The sequence below is a fragment of the Psammomys obesus genome, unplaced genomic scaffold (assembly GCF_907164565.1).
Source record: "Psammomys obesus unplaced genomic scaffold, mPsaObe1.curated_primary_1811, whole genome shotgun sequence".
NCBI lineage: Eukaryota > Metazoa > Chordata > Mammalia > Rodentia > Muridae > Psammomys > Psammomys obesus.
Genome location: NW_026596057.1, coordinates 7385877 through 7412059, shown reverse-complemented (window position 1 = coordinate 7412059; position 26183 = coordinate 7385877). Strand labels below are relative to the sequence as shown.

Below are 26183 nucleotides of genomic sequence, written 5' to 3'. Positions count from 1 at the left end.
CTGCTACAGAGCTGGGGATGAGACTCCATATAGGAAAAAAAATTAAAAATGGCAAAGAGGCTATTGGCAAGTATTCCAACACGACAGAAATTTCAAAAGGCACTGACCAGCTGAGAGTGGTGGCGCACACCGCTAATCCCAGCATTCGGGAAGGCAGAGGCAGAGGCAGAGGCAGAGGCAGAGGCAGGTGGATCTCTGTGAGTTTGCGCTCAGCCTGGTCTACAAAGAGAGTCCAGGACAGCCAAGGTGATACCTTGGTGGTGGTGGGGAGACATTGACAAGAATATAAAGTAGTTAAAGTAGTTTGAGTCACTTGGCAAAAAATGATTATACTTTGACTATTAAAAAAAAATCACTAATTTTAGGGTGGAGAGATGCCTCAGCAGCTAAAGGAGCTTGCTTGCCTCCAAGCCTTATGACCTGAGTTTGATACCATCCCTGCATGGCAGACAAAGAGAGCCAGCTTCCGCAAGTTGTCCTTTGACCTCCACATGTGCCTCATGGCATATGTATGCATACACATAATAAGTAAATGGAATAAAAGTTTTTAAAAACTCACTTATCCTCTATTCTTGCCTTCAAAGCGGTATGAGACTGAAGGTTGTTCTAAGCTGTCATATAAATTGTCACCCATGGAATCGTGTTGTCCTACAATACCAATTATAAGCAATATGTTGTTAAATAAAAGGCAAAGCATGGGAACAGGGACTGTTTTTGACATGAACCCAATGCCGGGCCCTTTGAACTCCCCATCCCCCAAGAGAGGAGCAGCCCTGCTAGGCCACAGAGGAGGACTTTGCAGCCAGTCCTGAAGATACCTCATAAAACAGGGTCAGATGAAAGGGGAGGAGGTCCTCCCCTATCAGTGGACTTGGAAAGGGGCAGGGAGGAGATAAGGGAGGGAGGGATTGGGAAGAAATGAGGGAGCGGGATACAGCTGGGATACAGAGTTAATAAAATGTGACTAATAATAAAAATAAAAAAGGCGAAGCATGCTTATTATCATAACTTTCGGTTTCACTTCTGAGGCTGAAATCTTGATCAAATCTCTTATTTATTATGAGCTTCTGCTTATCACTTAAAATGGGTTCAGCTATGAGGACCACTTCCTGGTACCATCTGTACTTTGAGCACTAGAGTTATGGCATGTGACACCCACACTATTTAGAGATCTGTTCAAAGATCTTGATATCTCCTTGATAGAGATATCAAGGAGGAATGAGGAAGCAGGGAAGTCTTCCTGGAGGAGGCAGTGCCAGAGCACTTAGACTGTGGCTTCAGTGGCAGGTAAATTGAGGCATCTGGATGCAAAGGCACGGCCTCCTCAGGCCCTCAGTGGGATAGCCTGGGGTTTAGGGCTTCAGATCCCTGGGTTCTCTCCTACTTGCTGTGTGAACAAGGAAAAATTACTTCTGTGACACTTTGATTTCTTATTTGGGAATTTATACCTAGGGAAAAAAATACAGTCTACTATACATCTACGCTTCATAAGCTAATAAAAATACCTCAGTTCTGCTCACTTCCTTGGGGACTTGCAGAGAGACACCAACCGCATAGACAAAGACCTTTATCTGCGGTTGGTCAGATCTAGTTAGGAGTGAAGGTTTGCAATTAAGTGCCCCTTGTCTTGGGGAGTTGTCAGTAAGAACCCAGACACATTAACCACTTCTGACGCTTGGAGACAGCCCTGCGCTGTTAATGTTCACTTGCTTGCATGTCGGAGGTTGCATTTGAAAGCAAGGTGAGAATGAAGGGACTGAGACCAAAGTTGAAAATCCAGGAATTTGGGTAAGGTATGACTGGACCTGAACTTGGAAGATACTACGGGAAAGAGAGGAGGCATGCGCAAGACACTTGAGATGGAGAGGCCATGACTTGAAGCAGGTGTCACAAACAGTCCCATTAATGTGCAGCAATCGGTAACAGGGCCCCTCAGATCATTTCCCATCACTGCAACAAAGTCCTTGAGAAGGGTGAAATAGAAGTTTATTTTGTTCGTGGTTCTGGAGGCTGGAGGGTTCAAGGACACAGTGGCAGCTTCTGGTGAGAGGCTTCCACTATGTCATCGCATGGCAGAAAGGTCGAAGGGGAAATAAGTACTCAGAAAAAGTGATGAAATAAGAGGCAGCTTTGCTTTGTGACCACCACCCTATGGAGAATGATCCAGTACTTGAGAGCAGCACCAGTCTGTTTACAAGGGTGCCCCAGATACTTTCTCCATGGCTGGAGACTGACTCATGAATTCTGGGGGACGTCCCATAGAATGCGGTAAGGGAAAACTCTTCCTTGTAGCTTCTCTTGCACCAATTTAAGAAAACGTGAAGATTTACAGAGAAGTATAAGAGAGGCGAGGAGGACAGGTGCCCCCCAAGCTTTTAAGCAGCGTGACAGGGAGGCAGGCTCAGGGGACTTAGGAACAATTCGAGTTTTTAACGGCTTCATGGTCCTGTCCCACTGGGTCAGGATGGCATTTCTGGCTCCATCCCATTTTCCAGGGCCCACTAGGCGGTATTGATAAGGGGTACACGGTCCAAAGAAAACATGGCAAGCTAGTCTTGGGTCCTTAATGAACAGAAGCGGAATGTTGGGCTTTGAGCCTATGCACTGAGCGAGCTCATCCATGTAGGAAATGAAGTCAAGAGTGTCTTCACTGGTGTCTTTAATTTTACCCCTACGGGCAAAAAGGGGAAATAACATCCATTAACCAACCCCGTCCTGCATTTCCCTGGTTATAAGACTTACTCCCCACCCTGTTATTTTGTTACTGCTGTATTAGGATCAAACATTACTTTGGGAATGCTCTTCTATGTTGGGAAGAAATAGCAAGGGGAGTTTATTTAGGAAGCATGGCTTTGAGGGCAAATTATTTGTTGTAGGAGGTAGAAAGAGAAACATTGAGAAAATAGCTTTTGGTGTTTGTGCATGCCAGGAGGCTAAAACCTGGACTGTCTGATTAAGATGTTGTTGATGAATGAACAGGAGCAGAAAGCATTTCATATGTGGACAGGGAAATGAATAATCCCAGCTACCTGGGAGGCTGAGGCAGGAGGATTACCTGAGTAATCAATTATATGATGATACTTAAGCTATGGGCCAGCATGAGGCTGTCTAGGGGTGAGAGCTAATTTGGGGGCTTATCAGGTTTAAGGGGGAAGATGATAGAGAAGCAAATATAGACAAAGCCCAGCCTGTGAGTGGGAAGTAAATACACACAGAACGGATTTCCTGGGATCATGTGAAGGTGAGGCAGGAAGGCAGGGTCAGGTTCCTAAGTCCCAGGTAGTTGAATAGGACTTACTAACGATCCCCTAGAGCCAGCTTTATACCTTTTAATGAGCTCATACCTTTTAATGAGCTGTTCCTTTTTAGTGACTTCGGCCATCAGTTTCTGGGACGGAGGTATGTCACAGAGTCCTGTGAGGAACAGGGGAAGCAAACAGTAACCATGTTAGCTTTTCTTCTCCTTAAGTTCTCCATCACTCTCATTTCTGGCCTCCGTCTGCTCCAGCCTCAGACCGTAGGAACTGCAGAACAATGGCAAAGAACTTCCTGGAGGTAAAATCCCATCAACCAGGGAACCTCATCGCTGGAGTCTCACACAGGTGCCCTGTGGCCCATCCCCCAACCTGAGCCACTCGCAGTGGACATCACCTTTGCTCCAGCAGATTTGATGCCTTCTCCCCAGTTGCCACATCCACTGTCAAAGCTTCCGCCTCTCTCAGTGCTATGTGTATTGTGTAACATTCCTGCACGATATTTGCGTATGTTCCTGTGTGTTAAAACCACTTGCTGTTCACTTTTGGGACACATTTTTAGTTTTGTTATCAGGAAGTCTCCTGTGTGGTCAGTCTTGGCCTCAAACAGGAGCTCTCTCTCTCTCTCTCTCTCTCTCTCTCTCTCTCTCTCTGTGTGTGTGTGTGTGTGTTGTGAGGATCACCTCTGTTGGAACTCAGTCCAGAAAAGGAGGTGAGTGAAAAGAAAACTGAGCGCCTATAAGAACGCTCCTAGTCTGGTGACCTCAGATTCTTCAAAACATGGAATTGTTTCCGGAATGCAGTTTTGTGCCCCTCGCAGGTGTAGTGGATAGGAGTGAGTTTACTTCAGGTGACTCATTATTGTTTGCTGCTGTCATTCAAGTAAATCTTTAAACTATTCTTTCTATGCCTCTATGGAAAAACATGTCTTTTTTTTTTCACATGCAGCTTTTTCTTGTCATTGTATACAGCTTGAACTCATGAGAATTTTACTCATTCAACTTTTTTTTTTTAAGCACTCACAGTATAAACTGTCTGAGGCTTTGAATAAAGTTGGCTATTGGATAAGACTTTAGTCTGACTTATTTATCAGTTCCATTCTCCCAGAGTCCCACTGCCTCTAGAGCAGTGACAAACCTCCTTCTTAGGACAGTCTCAGACCTTGACCTCTGTCCCTGCTCTTTTTACTTCTAAGCCAGATTTTAACCTATCATCATGGACTTTAACCCTTCTCTCTAGTAGCCCAGCTTGCAGCATATCTAAAATCTCATTCTGGCCCTTTGGTTTTCTGCAGCTTTACCCTTACTTACTTTATTTGAACCTTCCTTCCCACCCCTACTCAAAGTCTCCCTTATTTGCCTCAGGCTACTTGTGACCATGATAATCTGTCCTGTCCCCTGACCTCTTCTGGTCAGTCCTGCTAGGCCTGGTACCAAGAGGCACTAGGGTATGGTTCATTACTCTCAGAGGGAGGTCTGAGCAACTCTGTGCCATGTTCTCTGCCAGGGCTTTGTTAACTTGTTAAAAGCTAGCAAGACTCTGGTTGCTGAAGTGCCTCTTGGAAGCTCTCCGTTGGACCATGCAATTACTTATACGCTCTGAACCAATTTTGCTGTGTCTTGCCAGCTGTGTATCATTTTAATAAGCGTTTTACAGCTCATTATACACAAACAACAAGAATATTAAGAGTCTTCTGTGGTTTTAGTGTAATTGGATAGTGCTGTGAAAGCACTTTAGTTGGCTTCAAAGAAATACAAATTCTTAATAATTTAATGAAATCTTGAGATTATTTCCCTGCAGTATAAAGATCTAAGCTTGCCTTATCCCATTCAAATAGCATGTTCGCAGTTGGGCTTTGTGGTGCAGGCCTGTAATTTGAGTTGCTCAGGAGACTGAAGCAGGAGGACCACAAGCTCACGGTCAGCTTGAAAATTTCAGTAGAAGCCTGTCTCAGAAAAGGAGAAGGAGAAAAAGAAGGAAGAAGAGGAGGAGGAAGAGAAGAAGGATAGAGAAAAAAAAAAGAAAAGGCTGAGAATGTAGCTTAGGGGTAGAGTATTTGCCTGGCATGTGCAAGGTCCTACAAAACATGTATTAAACAGACTCATATAAATAACCAAATAAATACATATGGGTTGAATAGTGACTTAGAGAGCATATACTGCTTTAAAAATATTTATTATTTTATGTATATGAGTGTATTGCCTACAGGTATGTGCAGGATCCCTTGAAATTGGTTGTAAGCTGCCATATAGGTGCTGTGACCTGAACCTATGTTCTTGGCGAGAAAATAAAGTTCTTTACTGACCCATCTCTTCAGCCTCAAGCATAGGTTTTCAAGTAAGGTTGTGTCTATTGCAATCACAGCATGAGATTACTAGTGATTGTTTTTTATTTATTAAGGATAACCTGTTTGGCCCAAATGTGAATGCTGTTTATACTTAAAAAACAGCACAGCTGCAGTTCTTTAAAACTCCAGCTAACCTAACTGGCATGGTATGATGCCAACAGTTAAGAGCAGCAGTTATTATTTAGTGGGCTCTCATGGTGTGTCAAGTACTCTGCTAACTGATTTGTAGAAAGTATCCATTAAAAAAATGTTTGACAAAAATATCATATGGTTGAAGGACCAGAGATCTGAAAAGATCTTTACAAAGCTAATGAATGTCAATGTTGGGGTTAGACCCCACTAGCTGCATCTCCAGAACCTTTAGCTGCTTAAAATGATAACTCACATGGTGTACTGCCCAGGGTCAAATGTTTTTATAAGTATGTGTTAACAGTTATGGGGCAGGATAGAAAGACAGGGAAAGTTATGAGGACTGGAGTCTGATTGAAGCCTCTCACCAAATGAGAATCAAGAATTCCAGGACAATTAACAGTTATGAAAGATGCTCACATAGAGACAATATTCCTTTAAGATAGAAATGAATGTTGAAATAGCAAAATGCTTTAAGGCCTAAACCTACATTATTTTGAAGTACGGCTTTCCTCCTTTCTTAGATATTTTCTGGGAAGATTAAAGACAAGACAGTTAAAACATCCCATTGGCCTTCAGACCTGGAACTTTTATCAGCTGGAATTCTAGGTCCCACCCTCTGGGCTCATACAGACTCCTCTGCCAAGACACTTTTCTGAGAAGCCAAGATGTGTCTTACCGTGTCTCCAAGATCCCTGTTTAATAAACTCCAGGCCTGCTTCATACTGGCTCATCCTGAAATTCTGTGGTGAAGCCAAGGATCTTGCTTTCCCTGAGTGGAGGTCCCTGGGATTTAGGGATCAACTCAGGCTGTGGGCTTCATGTAGAGCAGGGGTCTTTGCCCCACCACAGCTGACAGTTTGCTACTCTCTTAAGATCTCAGTTTTATTCACATTATCTCAATATCATTCTTTGGAGGCAATATAAACTTCTGCTTTTACTACAAATGGAAAGACTGAATTAGAGTAGAATGGGAACTTTAAGTGTAAAAACACTTGATCAATTCTGTTGTGTAACTTTATCACATCCACAGCATCAGCACAGCCTGCCCTCAATCAGATGGAATGAAACATATGAACATCTCTTATGATGCCACACACATATATACATATATATATATACATACATGTATATATATGTATATATACATACATGTATATATATGTATATATACATACATGTATATATGTATATATACATACATATATATATGTATATATACATACATGTATATATATGTATATATACATACATGTATATATATGTATATATACATACATGTATATATATGATTAATTGCTCATTAAGTCTGCTCCTCGTATTTTATATTACTTTAGCTCATGTCCGTTTGACTTTAGGTAAATGCATGCACTAATTTTGAGATTCAGTTGATGGCGTTTGTATTTAAATAGAGCTAACATACCTTTGAATACTCTCGTGGCCCACCGTGCTTGGAGCTCTGTGCCCACTAAGATAGACCCATTGAAGCGGATCAGGCCAATGATGGCTAATGTTGTTCTCTCCAAATTTGGGGGAAAGACTCGCTTGTATAGGACCATCTTTTTTGTACAAAGGCTTTTGAGAGGTTCTTCAAAGAAGGGAAAAGAAAATTCATATCCTGTCGTGAAGATCACTACGTCAATGTTGGCTTCCATTGTCCCATCTTCAAAGATGATAGAGGACTCTGTAAAATCCTTCACGCTGGTTTTCATGGTGATTTTCCCACAGAGGATGCAGTTTGGTAGCTCATCATTCACAATAAATTTTGGTGTTTTCCTTTAACAGAGGAAAATATATATATTCACTATAATTACCTACAAGAGACTTTAGCAAATGATTTCTTTAGTCAGTCAAATTTGATTATTTGCCATATCAAGGAAGTGAGTTGACCAGTGTCTAAATTTGAAGTTGGTAACCTGGTAAACAGTCTCTGTTTTTATAACTTGCTGCCTCCCTCCTTCCCATAGAAGGCATGTGGAAAATGACTCTTTTCTGATTTGATTTACAATTCCCTTTAAAAAATATTGCACTGAGGAAGATAGATAGATGATAGGGGCCAGTTCTTTCTTTCCTCTACATGTTCTGCAGACTGGACTCAGGTTCCCAAGCTTGGTGTCAGGTGCCTTTACGCACAAGCAGCCTCACCAATGCTTGACCTATAACTCTATCCATCAGAATTCATTTTTTTAGGGCAGTGATTTTATTTTGTTTCTTCTTCTTCTTCTTCTTCTTTTTTTTTCCTTTTCCAGTTTGAAGATTGAACCAAGGACCAAGCACATGCTAGGCAAGTAGTTTACCACTGAGCTATATCCCAAGTACAGCAATGCTTAAAGTATAAGGATAGAATAGACAACTAACCATTTGGGATCAATTTGGGGTTCTATAACACCCAGGTCCACAGAAATCAATGAGGTCAAGAGGAAACCAGTAAGAAACTATTTGTCTAAAGATAAAAACTATTAATCTATTTACATGAATGGCTGTTTTTTATCATTACACAATCTCATCAGACATATGGCCTTTATAAAACTAACAGGTCACGTCACCATCATCTCTGCCCTTTGTTTTTCTTATACATTAAAGTAGATGTTGCTAAAGGATATTTGACGGGTTAGGGGGCAGTGCAAGATGGTGGCGGCCAGTGTGTACCGTATCTGAGGGGAACAGGAGCTGAAACTCCGAAACTGGTGAGTGGAGGAGTGGCTGAAGCCAGAACATGGACATTGAGACTTTCTGGGCGGAGACCACCTGTTAGCTGGGAGTGTTTGGATCCAGGTCACCCATGAACGTCTCCAGGGACTGAGAGTGGCAAATATTCAACCCTTCTGCACTTCCTCTTGCCCCAAGCAGGACATTCCTGCTCAGCCCAAGCACTGCACTCAGTGACTGAGATGGCAGAGAAGGGCCTTCCAGATCTGTGCTACAGTGGGCAGCTGTACAGGCTCCCGGGTCTGCAGCTACAGTGGGCAGCAGCTAGCTCAAGCAGGAGCTTTCTTGCTTTGTGACTGAGACAGCAGAGGAGGCTACCCCAAGTACGGCTCTCCCTGACTGGAGGCCAAACAGTGGACACTATTGAGCTGACAGATCTCCTACACTCTGTGGGCACAAATCTGAGAGTAAAGAACAGGGTAACCCCTGTACTTTCCGATTGGGCCTGCAGCAAGTGAGTGTGCCTTCAAGGGAGTGCATGCAGAACCCCAAATCCAGAATCCAGATCTGGCTAGCAGCCAGACATCAGATCCCTCCCGTCCAAACCCCTGCTGTGGGCAACATAGGGATCCTTGGGACAGCATTCTCAACACTGAAGCCCCTGTCCTGCAGGTCTCTCAGTGGAGTCCAGGCAAACAATTCCTGGAGCCCAGACATATCTGAATACCAGGAGGACAGTATGACAGGCTTGTAGGCCACTGAGGTATTCAGGACACCTGCACATGCGCATTGCGCCTGCACCAGCACCAGCACCTGCACCTCTCCTGTGCTTGAGCTCCACCCTTTCAGGCATCTACAGGCTCTAGCACCTTGTCCATCAATGCACACTTCCATGCCCACACCTGCGCTTGCGCACATGTGCCTGCGACCTTCCTCTCTTAGCTACAGCTGAAACACCAGCATCCACTCTCAAACCGGTAGACCTCTCTCATCTTCCTGAAGAATACACCAGACCCTGAGACAGATGGACACAGTCTAAAGTACAGACTCCAGGAACAAACAGTGAAGGGTACAGATAAGCAGATGGCTAGAGGTCCATGTAAGAACACATCCAACTAAAATTTAGACATCATGGCTTCACCAGCAAACCCCCCCCCATCAATGGATTTGCTAATTCATCAGAAACACAGGAAAATTATCTCAAATCTATGCTTATCCGGCTATTAGAGGCACATAAAAAGGAAACAAAGCTCTCAAAGAAGTACAGACAAATGCAGCCAAAGAAATAGAGGCACAAGTAGGGCATATTGAGAGGAAACGAATAAAGCTCTCAAAAAAAATACAGGCAATACAGCCAAACAAATAGAGGCACAAGTAGAGGCACAAGTAATGGCATAGAGAGAGGAAATGAACAACAACAAAATAGAGGCCATCATGGAAAGACAGGAATCCACACTCAAACAAATAAAGGAAATGGTGCAAGACATGAAAACAGAATTAGAATCAATAAAGAAAACACAAAAAGAGAAAACCCTGGAGCTGGAGAACTTAGAGAAAAAAAATCAGGAACCACAAACATAAGCATCACCAACAGAATATAAGAGATAGGCTATGAAGATACAATTGCAGAAATTGGTATATCTCTCACAGAAAAAGTAAAATTGGAAAAGTTCCAAACACAAAACATCCAAGAAACAAAGGACACCATGAAAAGATGTAATCTGGGGCTGGAGAGATGGCTCAGAGGTCAAGAGCCCTGTCTGTTCTTCCAGAGGTCCTGAGTTCAATTCCCAGCAACCAATAAAAAAAAGAAAAGAAAAGACATAATCTAAGAATAATAGGAATCAATGAAAAAGAGGATTCCAGGCTCCAAGGACTGGAAAATATTTTCAAGAAAATCATAGAAGAAAATTTCTCCAATTTAAAGAAAGAGCTGTCCACAAACATACAAGAGACCTACCAAATACCAAATAGACTAGACCAGAAAATAAACTCCTCACATCACATAACAGTCAAAACACTAAATCTACAAAACAAAGAAAAAAATGCTAAAAGCAGCAAGGGATAAAGGCCAAGTAGCATACCAAGGTAGACCTATCAGAATCACACCAGACTTCGCAACAGAAACAATGAAAGCCTGAAGGGCCTGGGAAGATGTCATGCAGACTCTAAGAGACCACAGATCCCAACCCAGATTACAATACCCAGCAAAGCTTTCAATCAACATACATGGAGAAAACAAAGCATTCCATGAAAAAACTAAACTTAAACAATATCTACACAGCAACCAAGCCCTATAGAAGATACTAGAAGGAAAACTCCAATCCAATGAAATTAACTACACCCAAGAAAACATAGGATACGGATAACTTCACAACAAAAATTAAAAGAAAACAAGCATTGAAACACAGTAACAACACCAGTTCCACAATAAAAGGAACTAACATTCATTGGTCACTATTATCTATCAACATCAATGGACTCAACTCTCTAATCAAAAGACACAGACTAATAGAATGGCTGTAGAAACAGGATCCAACATTCTGCTGCATCCAAGAAACACACCTCTGCAACAAAGATAAACATTACCTCAGAGTAAAGGGCTACAAAAATATTTGTCAAGCAAACAGACCCAGAAAACAAGCTGGGGTAGCTATCCTAATATCTAATAAAATAGATTTTTAAACAAAATCAATCAAAAAGATGAGGAGGGACACTTCATTCTCATCAAAGGAAAAATCCACCAGGAGGACATCACAATCCTGAACATCTATGCCCCAAATACAAGAGCAACTGCATTTGTAAATGAAACATTATTAAAGCTTAAATCACACATGAATCCCAACACCTTTACAGTGGGAGACTTCAACACTCCACTCTCACCAAGGGACAGATCATTTAGACAGACGCTAACTAGGGAAATAATGACACTTACAGAGGTCCTAAATCAAAATGACCTAGTACATGTCTACAGAACTTTTCACCCAAAGTCAAAAGAGTATACTTTCTTTTCAGCACCCCTCAGAACCTTCTCCAAAATTGACCATATAGTAGTCGGACACAAAGCAAGCCTCAGCAGATACAAGAAGATTGAAATAATCCCTTGTATCATATCAGACCACCATGGCTTAAAACTAGACCTCAACAACAACAGAAATAACAAAAAGCCTACATACACATGGAAACTGAACAACTTTCTACTCAATGACAACTTGGTCAGGGAAGACATAAAAAAAGAAATTAGAGACTTCCTAAAATTCAATGAAAATGAAGGCACAACTTACCCAAACTTGTGGGACACAATGAAAACAGTGCTAAGAGGAAAGCTCATAGCACTAAGTTCCTTCAGAAAGACATTTGAGACTTCTCATACAAGCAACTTAACAGAACACCTAGAAGCCCTGGGGGGTGGGGGGAGAAGCAGACACACCCAAGAGGAATAGATGATTGGAAATAATCAAACTCAGAGCTGAAATCAATAAATTAGAAACAAAGAAAACAATTCAAAGAATCAATGAGACCAAGAGCTGGTTCTTTGAGAAAATCAACAAGATAGACAAACCCTTAGCCAAACTAACTAAAATGCAGAGAGAAACTATCCAAATCAGCAAGATCAGAAATGAACAAACACTGAGGAAATCCAACTAATCATTATATCTTACTACAAAAGCCTATATGCCACAAAATTTGAAAATCTAAATGAAATGGACAATTTTCTTGATAGATTCCATTTACCAAAATTAAACCAAGATCAGGTAAATAGATTAAATAGTCCTATATCCCCCAAGGAAATAGAAAGTCATCAAAAGTCTCACTTCCAAAAAAAAAAAAAAAAAAAAAAAAAAAAAAAAAAAAAAAAAAAAAAGCCCAGGGCCAAATGGTTTCAGCACAGAATTCTACCAAACCTTCAAAAAAGAGCTAACTCCAATTCTCTTCAAACTATTCCACAAACTAGAAACAGAAGGAACATTACCAAACTCATTCTATGAAGCCACAGTCACCTTGATACCTAAAAAGACCCAACAAAAAAGAGAACTTCAAACTTATCTCTCATCAACATTGATGCAAAAATACTCAATAAAATACTTGCAAACCGAATCCAAGAGCCCATAAAGGATATCATCCACCATGACCAAGCAGGCTTCATCCATCCCAGTCATGCAGGGGTGGTTCAGTATATGGAAATCCATTAATGTAATCTACCATATAAACAAACTGAAGGAGAAAAATCACATGGTCATCTCCTTAGATGCAGAAAAACATTTGAAAAAATTCAACACCCATTCATGTTTAAAGTCTTGGAGAGATCAGAGATACAAGGCACATACCTAAACATAGTAAAGATAACATACAGCAAGCCTATAGCCAACATCAAACTCAATGGAGAGAAACTTAAATCAATCCCACTGAAATCAGGGGCAAGGCAAGGCTTCCTACTCTTTCCATATCTCTTCAACATAGTACTTGAAGTCCTAGCTAGAGCAATAAGACAACTAAAGGAAATCAAGGGGATACTAATCGGAAAGGAAGAAGTCAAAGTATCACTATTTTCAGATGATATGATAATATATATAAGTGATTCCAAAAATTCAACCAGAGAACTCCTTCAGCTGATAAACACCTTCAGCAAAGTGGCTAGATACAAAATCAACTCAAAAAATCAGTAGCCCTCCTGTATACGAAAGACAAAAGGGCTGAGAAAGAAATTAGGGAAATGACACCTTTCACAATAGCCACTAATAACATAAAGTACCTTGGTGTCACTCTAACCAAGCAAGTGAAAGATCTGTTTGGAAAAAACTTCAAGTCTCTTAAGAAAGAAATTGAAAAAGATATCAGAAGATGGAAAGATTTCCCATGCTCATGAATCGGTAGGATTAACATATTGAAAATGATTATCCTGCAAAGAGCAATCTACAGATTCAATGCAATTCCCATCAAAATACCAACACAATTTTTTACAGACCTTGAAAAAAATTCTCAATTTCATATGGAAAAACAAAACCCCCAGAATTGCTAAAACAATCCTGTACAACAGATCATATGGAGGTATCTCCGTCCCTGATATCAAGCTGTACTACAGAGCAATAGTAACAAAAACTACAGAGTAATAGTAATAATAGTAATGGTACTGGCTTAGAAACAGAATGGTAGATCAAAGGAATTGAATAGAAGACCCAGAAATAAACCCATATACCTATGGATATACAGATATACAGACATTTTTGACAAAGAAGCCAAAACCATACAATGGAAAGAAAAGACAGCATCTTCAACAAATGGTGCTGATCTAACTAGATGTCTACATGTAGAAAAATGCAAATAGATCCATATTTATCACTCTTCACAAAACTAAAGTCCAAGTGGATCAAAGACCTCAACATAAAACCAGACACACTAAACCGCTTAGAAGAAAAAGTAGGGAACAGCCTTGAACTCATTGGCACAGGAGACAAATTCCTGAAGAGAACACCAACAGCACAGACTCTAGGAGCAACAATCAATAAATGGGACCTCATGAGACTGAAAAGCTTTTGTAAAGCAAAGGACACTGTCATCAGAACAAAATGACAGCCTACAGACTGGGAAAGGATCTTCACCAACCCTATATCTGACAGAGGGCTAATATCTAGAATATATAAAGAACTCAAGAATTTAAACAGCAACAAATCAAGTAATCCAATTTAAAAATGGCGTATAGAGCTAAACAGAATTCTCAATAGAGGAATATTGAATGGCAGAGAAACACTTAAAGAAATGCTCAATGTCCTTAGTCATCAGGGAAATGGAAATCAAAATGACCCTGAGATTTCACCTTACATCCACTAGAATGGCTAAGATCAAAAACTCAAGTGACAGTACATGCTGGAAAGGATGTGGAGAAAGAGAAACCCTCCTCCATTGCTGGTAGGAATATAAACTGAACAACCACTTTGGAAATCAATATGGTGCTTCTTCAGAAAATTAGGAATAGTGCTACCTCAAGATCCAGCTATACCACTCCTAGGCATATAACCAAAAGATGCTCAAGTATACAATAAGGATATTTGCACAACCATGTTCATAGCAGCTTTATTCATAATAGCCAGAATCTGGAAACAATCCAGATGTCCCTCCGTTGAGGAATGGATACAGAAATTGTGGTACATTTACACAATGGAATACTACTCAGCAATTAAAAACAAGGACATCATGAAATTTGCAGGCAAATGGTGAGAACTAGAAAAGATCATCTTGAGTGAGGTATCCCAGAAGCAGAAAGACACAGATGGTATATACTCACTTATAGTGGATATTAGTCATATAATATAGGATAAAAACACTAAAATCTGTACACCTTACAGAAGCTAAGCAAGAAGGAGGACCCTGGGTAAGATGATCAATCCTCAGTTAGAAAGGCAAATGGGATGGACAGTGGAAGAGGGAGAAAACAGGGAACAGGACAGGAGCCTACCACAGAGGGCCTCTGAAAGACTCTACCCAGCACGGTATCAAAGCAGATGCTGGGACTTATAGCTAAAATTTGGGCACAGTGCAAGGAAGCTTATGAAAGAAGGTGGAGATAGAAAGACCTGGAGAGAACAGGAGCTCTACAAGGAGAGCAACAGAACCAAAAAATCTGGGCCCAGGGGTCATTTCTGAGAATGATACTCCTCCCAAGGACCATGCATGGAGATAACCTAGAACCCCTGCACAGATGTAGCCCATGGCAGCTCAGTCTCTGGTTTCCCTAGTAAGGGGAACAGGGACTATCTTTGACATGAACTTAGTGGCTGGCTCTTTGATCACCTCCCCCTGAGAGGTGAGCTTTGACATGAACTTAATGGCTGGTTCTTTGATCACCTCCCCCTGAGAGGCAAGCAGCCTTACCAGGCCACAGAGGAAGACAATGCAGCCAGTCCTGATGAGACCTGATATAGACTAGGTTCAAATGGAAGGGGAGGAGGACCTCCCCTATAAGTGGACAGGGGGAAGGTCATGGGAGGAGATGAGGGAGGGGATGGAGGAAGGTTCTACAGCTGGGATATAAAGTGAATAAACCGTAATTAATAAAAAAAATAAATTAAAAAAAGAATGTTTGATTCAGGCATATATTAAAACCACACCTAATGACATAACATGAAGTTCAAAGTTTTTTTTTTTCATTTCAATATATAATTTTATACAATAGTATAGTAAGATATATTATTTTAGATACTCATGTTAGGAATTTATACCCTTTTCACAGTCAGACTAGACATTTATTATTCCAGGTAGTGAGAGACAGCAGTCTGTACTTGCTGATGCTGCCAGCACTGTATTTCTGGATGGTAGCAGTCTCAAGTTGTCCCAAAGCCAACTTACACTTCCTTTCATACCAGACATAAAAGTTTTCATCCTTTATTTTATTCTAGCATTGTGACTTTACTACTTTTGTTACCGGACAGAGAATATGCCCATTTCAAGAACTGCTGTAGAAATTGATGGACAATGTCTTAAGGAAATAAGTTTATAACAGGAGAAACTGTAGGTATTGAATATATAGAGTTCTGAATAGTACAGAATGAGAATTGTTGACTTAAAAATTTCCATCAGGGATCCAAATCAGAAAGGCAACAAGATACTGTCTCACTCCAGTTAGTATGGCTATTTTTTTTCTAAAAGGAAAATGTGGGTGAAGGAATAGAAAAAGAGGAATCTTTGTACTCTTGGTGGGAATGTAAATTAGTTCAGCCAATATGGAGAATACCATAAAACAACAACAACAATAACAACAACAACAACAACCCCAACTAACCAAACAACAAAAAATTAGGACTAGAACTACCATATGATCTGTCTATCTCACTTCTGGGAATAGATTCAAAAGTAATAGAATTAGCATTCCAAAGAGATATCTGCATGCCCATTTTAACTGTGGAATTATTCACATTAGCTAAGGTACAGAGTCAGCCTCAATGCTCAACAACAAATGCACGAATAAATGGATAAAATTTTTTCTCTCTCTCACACACACACACATACAACCCAGACTATTTTCAGCCTAAAGAAAAATGGAATCTTTCATCTATAGAAAAATGGAGAGACTTGAAGACTATGTTACATGAAATACATACAACTGAAAAGGTAAGTGCTGCACATTCATTTCTGCACGTGGAAGTGAAGATCAGAATAGTGACGATTAGAGGTGGAGAAGAATGACTATCGGGGAAAAGAAGGATGGAAACAAAGGAGGTTGGCTTTGAACCGTAGATGCTACGTGCATGTATGGAACTCAGTTGATACTTAAAATTTATACGAATTTGTAAAAATAGTGAAAGCAATCTGAAGCTTTCCCATGAAGTAAAAACTTAAGTACCCTTTTGCAATGCTTAATCCATAATTCTCATGGTTAAGCATTTTATTCAGTTGCCTCTCTTGATACCAGCTCATAAAACGTGAAGGCAGGACTCGTTTAATAAAATTATGCCATCTTCTTACGCGCATCATATTGAAAGGGTAGCCACCACCCCAGGGGCGGCTTAAGATCCAGCTACCGGTTCTAGTGCTGAGAAACACCTGAAAAGGAAAGAAGAAGGATAAACACATGCTCATCACTTTGGAGTATATTTTCTTTGATGTGCTTCAAATTACATTTTGGTTTTTCTAACATAGATCTACGGGTGACCATATGTTCTTGTTGCTATAGTTCTAAAAACACATCCCTTGACTTCTGTTAAATATCTTCGTTATATTATTTATACAATTATGAAAATAGGATTGTAATATTCGTAGGTATAATATGTTGGTCTGGAGATCTTGTGTGTGTTTGTGGTACATATGAGTGCAGATATGTGTGAATGCATGTATACATTCATGCAGAGACCAGGGCTCAACCTCTGGTCATTTCTCAGGAGCCATCTACCTTTTTTTTTTTTTTTTTTTTTTGAGGTAGGATCTCTTACACCAGGCTGGCTGTCCAGTGAGTCTCGGGGATCTGCTTTCCCAGAAGTACATACAGGCTGGCTTTTTATGTGGGCTCTGAGGATGGACCTCTGAACCTCGTGCTTTTGTGGCAATCATTTATTTGTGTGACTGAGCTAGCTCTCCAGGTTTTTGGTCTGGCAATTTTTTAACCATACGAATAGTAGAGAATTAAAAGGTTCAGAAAAGCAACTGTAACCAAATTAAAGACAAATCTATTCTTTTGAAATCTACTAATTTTCTTATAATTTATGAAATGTGAAATAGATCTTTAACTTGTGAGTTGTTTGGAATGTCTAAAATCATTATGTATACTTACATACCTATGCAAGTGAAAGATTGCTTTTATATTAAAACAAAGAACAGAGCTGATTTCTAGTAGGAGAGTTGGAGATTTTGGCAAACAACCTTACTGCTGACTGGGTTCTAACATGGGATTTTGACAGAATTATGGAGGGTTTATGTAATAGGAAGATGGCTAGGTATTAAATGCACATGCCTGTAATTCCGAAGTTTGTGAATCCGAAGCAAGAGTTTGAAGCCTGGTGAGGCTACATAGCGAGACTCTAATTCAATAGAGAACAGCAAGAAATGGCTGTTGGGAGAGGGAAAGATTGTAGGTGTGCAGGATCCAGAGATGAAGACAGGGAGATGGAGAAAGCTGTAGGAAAGTTTGGTCTCATTCCTTAAAGATCACCTTTGAACAATTCCTGTGGGTAGGCATTCATAGTTTTTCTGGAGCCTTTTGGACATAGTCAAGTTCTGGAAAGTGCAGACCAAGAGTGGCTTTGGGACTTTCCCCCACTTAAATCATGACAGCATAATTTACCAGTTGGGAAGGTGTTTATCGTCTTGGCAGTTTCTCTGTAGCCAGCGCCCATGCTGATAGGAGTGGACTCAGTAGTAGTGTGTACCTGAGCTGCTGTATTGCTGAGCTCCACTGCGATGTCTCCTCCAGTGTTTCCAAGACCAACCACCAAGAGGCGCTTGCCCTGAAAGGCGTCTGGAATCCTGTACTCTTGGCTGTGTAGGATCTGTCCTTTAAACTTATGGATTCCTGGGGGAAGGAAAGGATGGAAAGACCTGAACTACTTAAGCTCTAATCCTGCAGTACACAGCGATAGGGAGACACATTGCTTGTATCACCACTTGAGGCAGGAAGTAGAGACAGGAAGTGGAGGCAGGAAGTAGAGGCAGGAAGAACAACTCTTCCAGGAATTCAGTGAGCCCAAGTGCATATCTCATACAACCAGCCTTGTTAACAGTACTGTCCAGAGCTGGAGAGAGAGAGAGAGAGAGAGAGATTGCTCAGTGGGTAAAGGGGCTTGTTAACAAGCCCGACAGCCTAGGTTGGATTCCCAGAAACCACATGGTGGAAGGAGAGAAATGTCTTCTGCAGTTTGTCGTCTGGCTTCTGTATGTGCACTGTGGTATGTACACTGACTAGACACGAAAATGATAACGTTCATGTAACATAAGCCCGTGGATAACATCATAGCAAGTAGGAAAAACATGGGGACCATTCCTCTGCCATCTGGGGCAGGGCGCAGATTCCTGAGCTTGCTCCGTTCATTCAGTGCGCTGCTAGAAAGCCCAGCTACAGCAAAACGAAGAGGAGGAAGAACATTCACTTCGGAAAGAAGGAAGTTAAGTTTTCATCGTTTGCACGTAAGATGGTTTTACATACAGAAAACTCCTTGGATTCCACCCTGAAAAGCAACCCAGTAAGATTGATTAATTAAGGGAAATTGCAGAATACTAAATCAACATATGAAAGTAGCATATATAAAATAACATACAGAGTATTATCAGCATATACCAATGGAAAAAGATCTGATATAGTAGGACAATTTCATATATAGTAGAGTAGCTATAACAAAATAGCCTGGGATAAATTTAATCAAAGAGGGCAATGTATTAAAACACTGATGAAAAGTCAATGGATGGGGCAGTGGGTTAAAGGTCATGCCATCAAACCTGATGATCTGACTGCGATCCCTGGGTTTAAGCCCAGGCACCATTTAGAACACTCCTTGAGAAATTACGGATTGGATTCTCACTTGATCCCTGCTTTTAAACATATTTTTTGAATAAGATATTCTATTTACTTGTGATAGATTTTTGTAAGATTTACATTTAATTTTTCCCTTTCGAAGTCTATAGGTTTATCCCTCACATTCTTATCATTTCTTTCTGTTCCTCAGGGGCTGGAGAGCTGGCTCACTGGGAGTGTGTGCTTGCTATGCAAGCAGGAGGATCTCAGTTTGGATCCCAGGATCCATGTGAAAAGCTAGATGTGGCCTCATTTATGCCTGAAAGCCAGGAGCTGTTGGAGGCGGAGATGGTGGTTTCTGGGCCTTGCTGGCTACTGGCCTAGGTGAAGGTCGGTGAGAGACCTTGTCTCAAAAGCACCAGGCAGAAGGTGATAGAGCAGGACACCCAACACCTCCTCCCACCCTTGTGTATCTGCACACAGGCACCTGTACAAACACATGTATGCGTGACACAGCAAATACCATGGCCACATACACACACACACACACACACACACACACACACACACACACACACACAAAAAAAAAAAAAAAGAAAAGAAAAGAAAAAAATTCAAAACCTTACTTACTAATTGCTTTCAGAAAAATTGATGACGGAATAAAAGCAGGTTCACTACATTTTAGTAATCCTCACTTCCCTAATTTATTTGTCACACCTGGATTTAAATGGCTATCAGCTTTCTAAATAACCGATTATGACCTCAAAGATGAAGGTTTGCCAGTCATGAATGTGTTGAAAAGAATGTGCTGAGCTGTTTTCAAAGGGGATTTCAAAAACACCCTGATCTGAGAGGTGTAATAGGCAATTTTAAAGAGTGAATTTATTCATTTAAATGTATAACCTCTGTTTTGTTTCCTTTAAAAACTACCTGTCAAGCTTCTGTATTCTCTCACTTTAAGGTTTTGAATCATAGGCCAGTCCTGATTCAAAGGACCTACATAACTCAACCCCCCAAATTAAAGCCTTTAGGAAAAATGACAGATGTGTGATATTTTAAGTCTTGTTTGATTGCTGCACTTGAAGTGGCCATGCCGGGTAAGGCTTCAGCCACAGCGTTTCTATTAATACCTGAATAGGCACACTGCACACCAAAACACTGTTTTTTTTTTTTTACCGTTCAAAGTAATTCTGTGCATGTAATTTCCAAGCCAATGTAACACTGTGTACAAGCCTGGGGAAGTATTTTCAATTACGAGCAAGTCATTTTTCTTCTTGAAGAACCCAGGAGAGTAGTGAGGGTCTCAGGTAGAATGGACTCACCAGGGAAGGACTCCAGAGGTAGATGAGGGCTGAGGAACTGCCCAGTACAAACCATGACGGCGTCGAATACAGCTCTGTCCTGTTTGCCCTCTGTCTCTGTGACAACATCCCACCGGCCAGTTTCAGAGAAGTCTGGATGTTGTGTTACACTGAGCACAGTAGTCTGTGAGCAAGAGACAAACATTTGACTCTCACCCAGTGACTGGTAAAATAACCCGTCTGCTATTTCAAGTGGACCAACTCATGATATAAGCAAGGTCTGTAAATACCAGCTACTTCTTTCTTTCTTAGAGAAATTAAGTAGCATGTACAGTCTCACAAGTGCTCATATGTGGACCAGGATTTCGAAGAGCTGAATCCTTTCATTGGAAGGATGAGGCGGGACTTTCTTCTTGGTGAGAAGGAAATGGGCTATAATTCCTGATGCACTAGGAAGTCAGGAGAGCAAACTTTCCTTCAGCATAATTTCTATGTTGAGTTGTAGTCCTTTCTTCCCAATGGGTTTCATAAATAGAGTTATTCTTATTTTATTCTCAGGAAAAAAATTTTAAGTTTCATCCTAAATAAGAGTTTGACATTTACAGGTAGAATCAAGAAATTCAGTATTTTAATGATGTAAGTAAAGAACAGCGAGGAAAGAATTACCAAACTTTTCATATCAAGATAAAAATCAAAGAAAAGTTTCCTTAATCATCTCATTTCCATTAGATTGCTGACTAGGCCAGCCTCCATTCATGAACTTTCCACAACCCAAACCATCTTACCTTAAACTGAATATACTTCAGGAGGTCAAAGTGCTCAGCAAAGTCTCTGAGATAGTCCCAAAATTTCTCATGGCTCATATAATTGGGGCAATCTTCCTGGAATGGGAAGTCACTGTAACATGACATTTCCTTGCAGACATTTGTCACTAGTGACCTGTAGACCCTGGTCATCCCATCCTTGGAAGTTTCCTGTGGTGGAGGTAGATTTAGCATGAAGGAAAGAAGGAACAAGGAAAGAAGAAGGCAAGGAACTTTGGTGGCCTTGGTGGCTCATGCTTGTCCAGCTGAAAGAGTTCAGAGCAATTAGCATTCTACTTGTAATTTTAAAGAGTTCTAGGAACTGCAGCATTGGCTACCCATTTTGTCATGATAAGACATCCTTTCTGGGACGGGAATAATTAAGTGCAATATCTTTGCTCCATCAAAAGAAGCTGATGACAGTATGAAATTGTTCTTGACTGATTCCATAGACATAGGGCTCATGGTGAGCCTTGGCCAGCTATTCCTTCTTCACCTGTCATTGTCATAGAGACTCCCTCCATTCACTCTGGACATTTCTCTCCTTGCTTTTTTCCAGGGAACTGCTTGATAGTTTTTCTCATTTTATTCTATGAATATTTACTGATTATATTCATTCCATCAACATTAAAAATACCAGACACTAATTATAGGAACAAAACTTAGCCACCCTCATTAGCCCTTTCTCCCTCCCTCCCAGATTAACCACCAGGAAGAATTCATCATGAGCTGGTAACCTCTTCCTCCTGTTTTCCTTAACTCATTCTCTAGTCTTGGTCTCTATTACTCAAAAACAAGACAACAAAAGCATCTATATGCTAGGTACCAATAAACATCATATGTCTGAGGCTAATTTCCATTTCTCTCTCAATTTTATCTTTTCCCTGTTACTGTCTGCTGGAGGCCTTCCAGGACTCAAGGGTTTGTTGAGGGTAAGTGTTGGGGCCTCACAGCACTGTGCCCTGCATCTCAGAGCTGCTCATACTGCATCGCAAGGACCTCTTCATGGTTTCTGTTCTTTTCTCGGCTGTGTGGAGGGAGGTGGGGCTCCCTGTTTGTTTGGTGTACCCTTGTATTCTGACGGAGGGCCACGGGAAGCCCACGCTGAATTTTCCATAAGATCCGAACAGTGTCTGAGAGTCAGGTCACAACTACTCTACTCCAACTTCATCCTCACCCAGGATGCAATCCATTCGTTATTCACCAGCACCGTCCGGCTTGCTGGATGACGCTTTGCTACTGCCAGACTTTCCGAGTCCAGAAATCATCACAAACCTCCAGGCTGTGCTGATATTGCCAGATTTCCCTCTTTGTCTGCTCTGTTTCTCATGTCCTCGACTATGCCTTGCCTACTTCTCAGGCATCTTACATCCCACATAGCGTATATCATGGCTCCCACACACATATTTAGCTTGACACAGCGAGCTACCGTTTTGATCACCAAGGCAGGCTAATGCTGCCACAAGTGAGCAGAAGTGGCATGTAACCAGATTACGGCTATGAGATGGGAAGATTCGAACCACGCACAGTGAACTTCCATAGTCCCCCGAAGTCATCGGTTCTCTCAAAGCAGGTGGGCTCCAGGTCCTCATCCAAGCAGCACTTGATGGAGGACAGGCCACTCACGCCAGCTCCAATCACTGCAACTTTCTTGGCCATGGTGTGCTCTGTGTGAAGGTCAAGGAGAGCTTTGTATGGCAGTGTTGCAAGAGAACCCTGGACTCAGGGCTCAGCCTATGCAGTGTTACTAATGGTAACTCTTGCTAATGTTAAATAATTTCTCTCATTTAATCTGTTGGCGGGAGTCGGATCACACCTTGGTTAACAGTCGCAGGCTCTGGAAGTGGGCTGTTTTCAGTAGTGGCCTTACCTCTTACTAATTGTGTGACTTTCTGTGTGCCTTGCTTTTCTCATCGGTACAATGGGGGTGGTGATGGTGAGGAGCATCAGAGTTTTTGTGAAGGTTAAATGGCTGGTGTGTGTTGGAAGGGTTCAGAAGCACATGTGTTACTAGAAAGTGCTCAGTTAAGTCTAGTTGTTTTAATGACTGAGTGTAGCTAGTACATTAACCCCATGAGACTCGTATAACCCCTTAGTATGAGTATTAGTATGAGTATTAGTATTAGTATTACTATTTTCACTATCATTTTGCTTCTTCAAATCTTCTCCCAGAGAGATGGCTCAGTGGTTAAGAATACTGGTTCTTCCAGAGGACACGGGTTTAGTTCCCAGCAGACTCACGGTGCCTCACATTTGTCTGTAATTCCAGTTCCAAAGGACCTGATGGCCTATTCTGACTTCCTTGGGAACTTGGCATGCACATGGTTCATAGACATACATGCGGGAAAAATGCTCATATGTGTATGTGTGTGTATTTGTAAAACAAACCTTTTAAAATATAGTTAACAATCTAGAGAAACTATTTTGCAATAAACAAAATACTACTATGCCTAATATGTAAAATAAACTTATAAATTAATAATAAAAAAGAAAATGTGCATGAGAAAAAATCTCTTTTCAATAAAAAAGAAAAATAATAAAAAAAATGCCAATTGGACAAATTGACATGGACGGGCAATTTATCCAAGAAAAGAATAGCATCAATCAAGAAGTATACAAAGCCTTTCAATCTCATTAATGATACCAAACTTGAGGTAGCGTTTTCTAGCTTTCCAATACGAAGCTTGGAGAATGGAGCTGTGTTCGGTAAATCGATACATGCTGCAGCAGAGGAACTCTGCATGTATGCATCACTCACCACAGTGGTATTTCAAAAAATAAAAACAAATCCACAAAAAAGAAAGAAGAAGAAAGCTACACAATCAAAACAAAACAAAACAACAACAACAAAAAACCCAAATCCAACAAGAGCTAAACAAAACCCAGTGCCAAACAATCAAGCTATGCATTAAAACTTGAGGGGTTAAGAAAATGCACAGTGTGCCATCTCTGTCGTTTCTAAAGAGTGCTAAAACGTGACAAACACTGCTTTGTTCCCTGGTTAGACAGGGGACCCGAGTTTCTGAACTCGGACCTTTGTGTAACAAAACCCCACCTCATACCTGACAGGTCAGCAAACAATTCTGACTTGGAAAGACCCAGGTGATTAGCAGATCGAATGATCAGTTAGGATTCCTAGGACACTGACATTTGCTGAAGAGCTAACCGGCCTTCTCCTCACCGTTGCCCACTGCTGTATCGTTCTAAGATCAGCCGGAGTCCGAGGAGGGCCGCTGAAGCACCCACGCCTGTGACTGAGGCGGAGCCTTCCGTTTGGATGGCCTCCTCTTACTTGGCGCTGCTTTCTGTCTCCTTACCTCTATCAGCCTCAGTCAACAGGCTTCGGACGCAAATCACATGCCATCTGCGAAAAACACACTCTCCAGTCGCCCTCTGCAAGAGCAGTTTCTAGAAAAATTTCCTATTGAAGGGGGAGGGAGGGGAAGAGAAAGATATCCGGGACACTTACCTTGCAGGCATAGAGCAGATTCTAGGACTTGAAGTCAAAGGTGAGAGGTCAAAGGCGGTGTTTGTCTTATGAAACACAAAGAGGAAGTTTGAGTCTCAGAGCCTTGTTCTAAGAAGAAAACAGAACACTGACTTTGTTGGAAGTCTCAGTTTAACACAAAAGCAAGTTGCTTCTTCTGCCATGCTGTTGACAACAGGGAGCTTTATTAATATGAACTTGACACTTATATGCAGTCTCAGGGGAGGGCTGCGTGGGGACTTACAATGCAGCTTTCAGATTGGAAAGAAAGGAGCCCTGCCCCTTTCCCACACCCTCTGCTGGACAAGACCTAAAGGCACCCGAAGGCGGTGCTGCTATAATTGCTGCCTTTAGAGGGCGCCAAACTCTCATCGTCTCAGTGACATCTGATTTCATTCTGTCTTTATTCTTGGAGAATTTTTTTTTTTACAGGTATTCAATGAAATATGATCATATCTGTCCACGAATCCCTATCAACTTCCTCCATCCTCCAAACACATCTCAGTATAATGGCTTCATTTTTAGTTTGATACCTTGGTACCTTTAGTTCTGCCCATTCATGGAGGATAACGGATTTTTTGACTGGAGCGTGGGAATCCTGCCAGAGGCCGCACCTTCAAAGAATGATTCTCCTTGGTTAAGATTAAAAACAAAACAAAACAAAACAAAACAAAACAAAACAAAAAACCAAAAACAACTCACGGGATGACACATGCTGGAGAGGTTGTGGAGAAAGGGGAACCCTCCTCCATTGCAAACTTGTACAACTACTTTGGAAATCAATCTGGTGCTTTCTCAGACAATAGGAATAGTGCTACCTCAAGATGCAGCTATACCACTCCTGGCCATATATCCAAAAAGATGCACCACCATTCAATAAGGACATTTGCTCAACTATGTTCATAGCAGCTTTATTCATAATAGTCAGACTCTGGAAACAACCTAAATGTCCCTCAACTGAGGAATGGATACAGAAATTGTGGTACATTCACACAATGGAATACTACTCAGCAATTAAAAACAAGGAAATCATGAAATTTGCAGGCAAATGGATGGAACTGGAAAAGATCATCCTGATTGAGGTATCCGAGAAGCAGAAAGACACACATGGTATATACTTACTTGTAAGTGGATATTAGCCATATAATATAGGATAAACATACTAAAATCTATAGTCCTAAAGAAGCTAAACAACAAGAAGGACCCTAGGGAAGAGGGAAGAGGCTGAAACCTCACTCAGAAGGGCAAACAGGATAGACATCAGAAGTAGGAGAAGA

General features: G+C 41.1%; 1 protein-coding gene across 4 annotated transcripts; it reads right to left on the bottom strand.

Moving 5' to 3' along the window:
* Positions 1-1969: 1969 nt before the first annotated feature.
* LOC129689453 (dimethylaniline monooxygenase [N-oxide-forming] 4) lies at positions 1970-25135 on the bottom strand. 4 transcript variants are annotated; one of them, XM_055624674.1, is made up of 9 exons: positions 24889-25135; positions 22947-23086; positions 21402-21590; positions 20638-20800; positions 18237-18379; positions 16718-16917; positions 7154-7506; positions 3345-3414; positions 1970-2671 (listed from the first exon to the last, which is right to left on the bottom strand). In XM_055624674.1, the coding sequence occupies exons 2-9, from the start codon at positions 23076-23078 to the stop codon at positions 2236-2238; spliced, it is 1686 nt and encodes a 561-aa protein (XP_055480649.1). In that variant the 5' UTR covers positions 23079-23086; positions 24889-25135; the 3' UTR covers positions 1970-2235. The 4 variants fall into 4 exon arrangements, with proteins under 4 accessions (XP_055480649.1, XP_055480650.1, XP_055480653.1 ...); XM_055624675.1 differs by lacking the exon at positions 24889-25135 and adding an exon at positions 24737-24845; XM_055624678.1 differs by lacking the exon at positions 24889-25135 and adding an exon at positions 24601-24620.
* Between the last annotated feature and the right edge of the window lie 1048 nt (positions 25136-26183).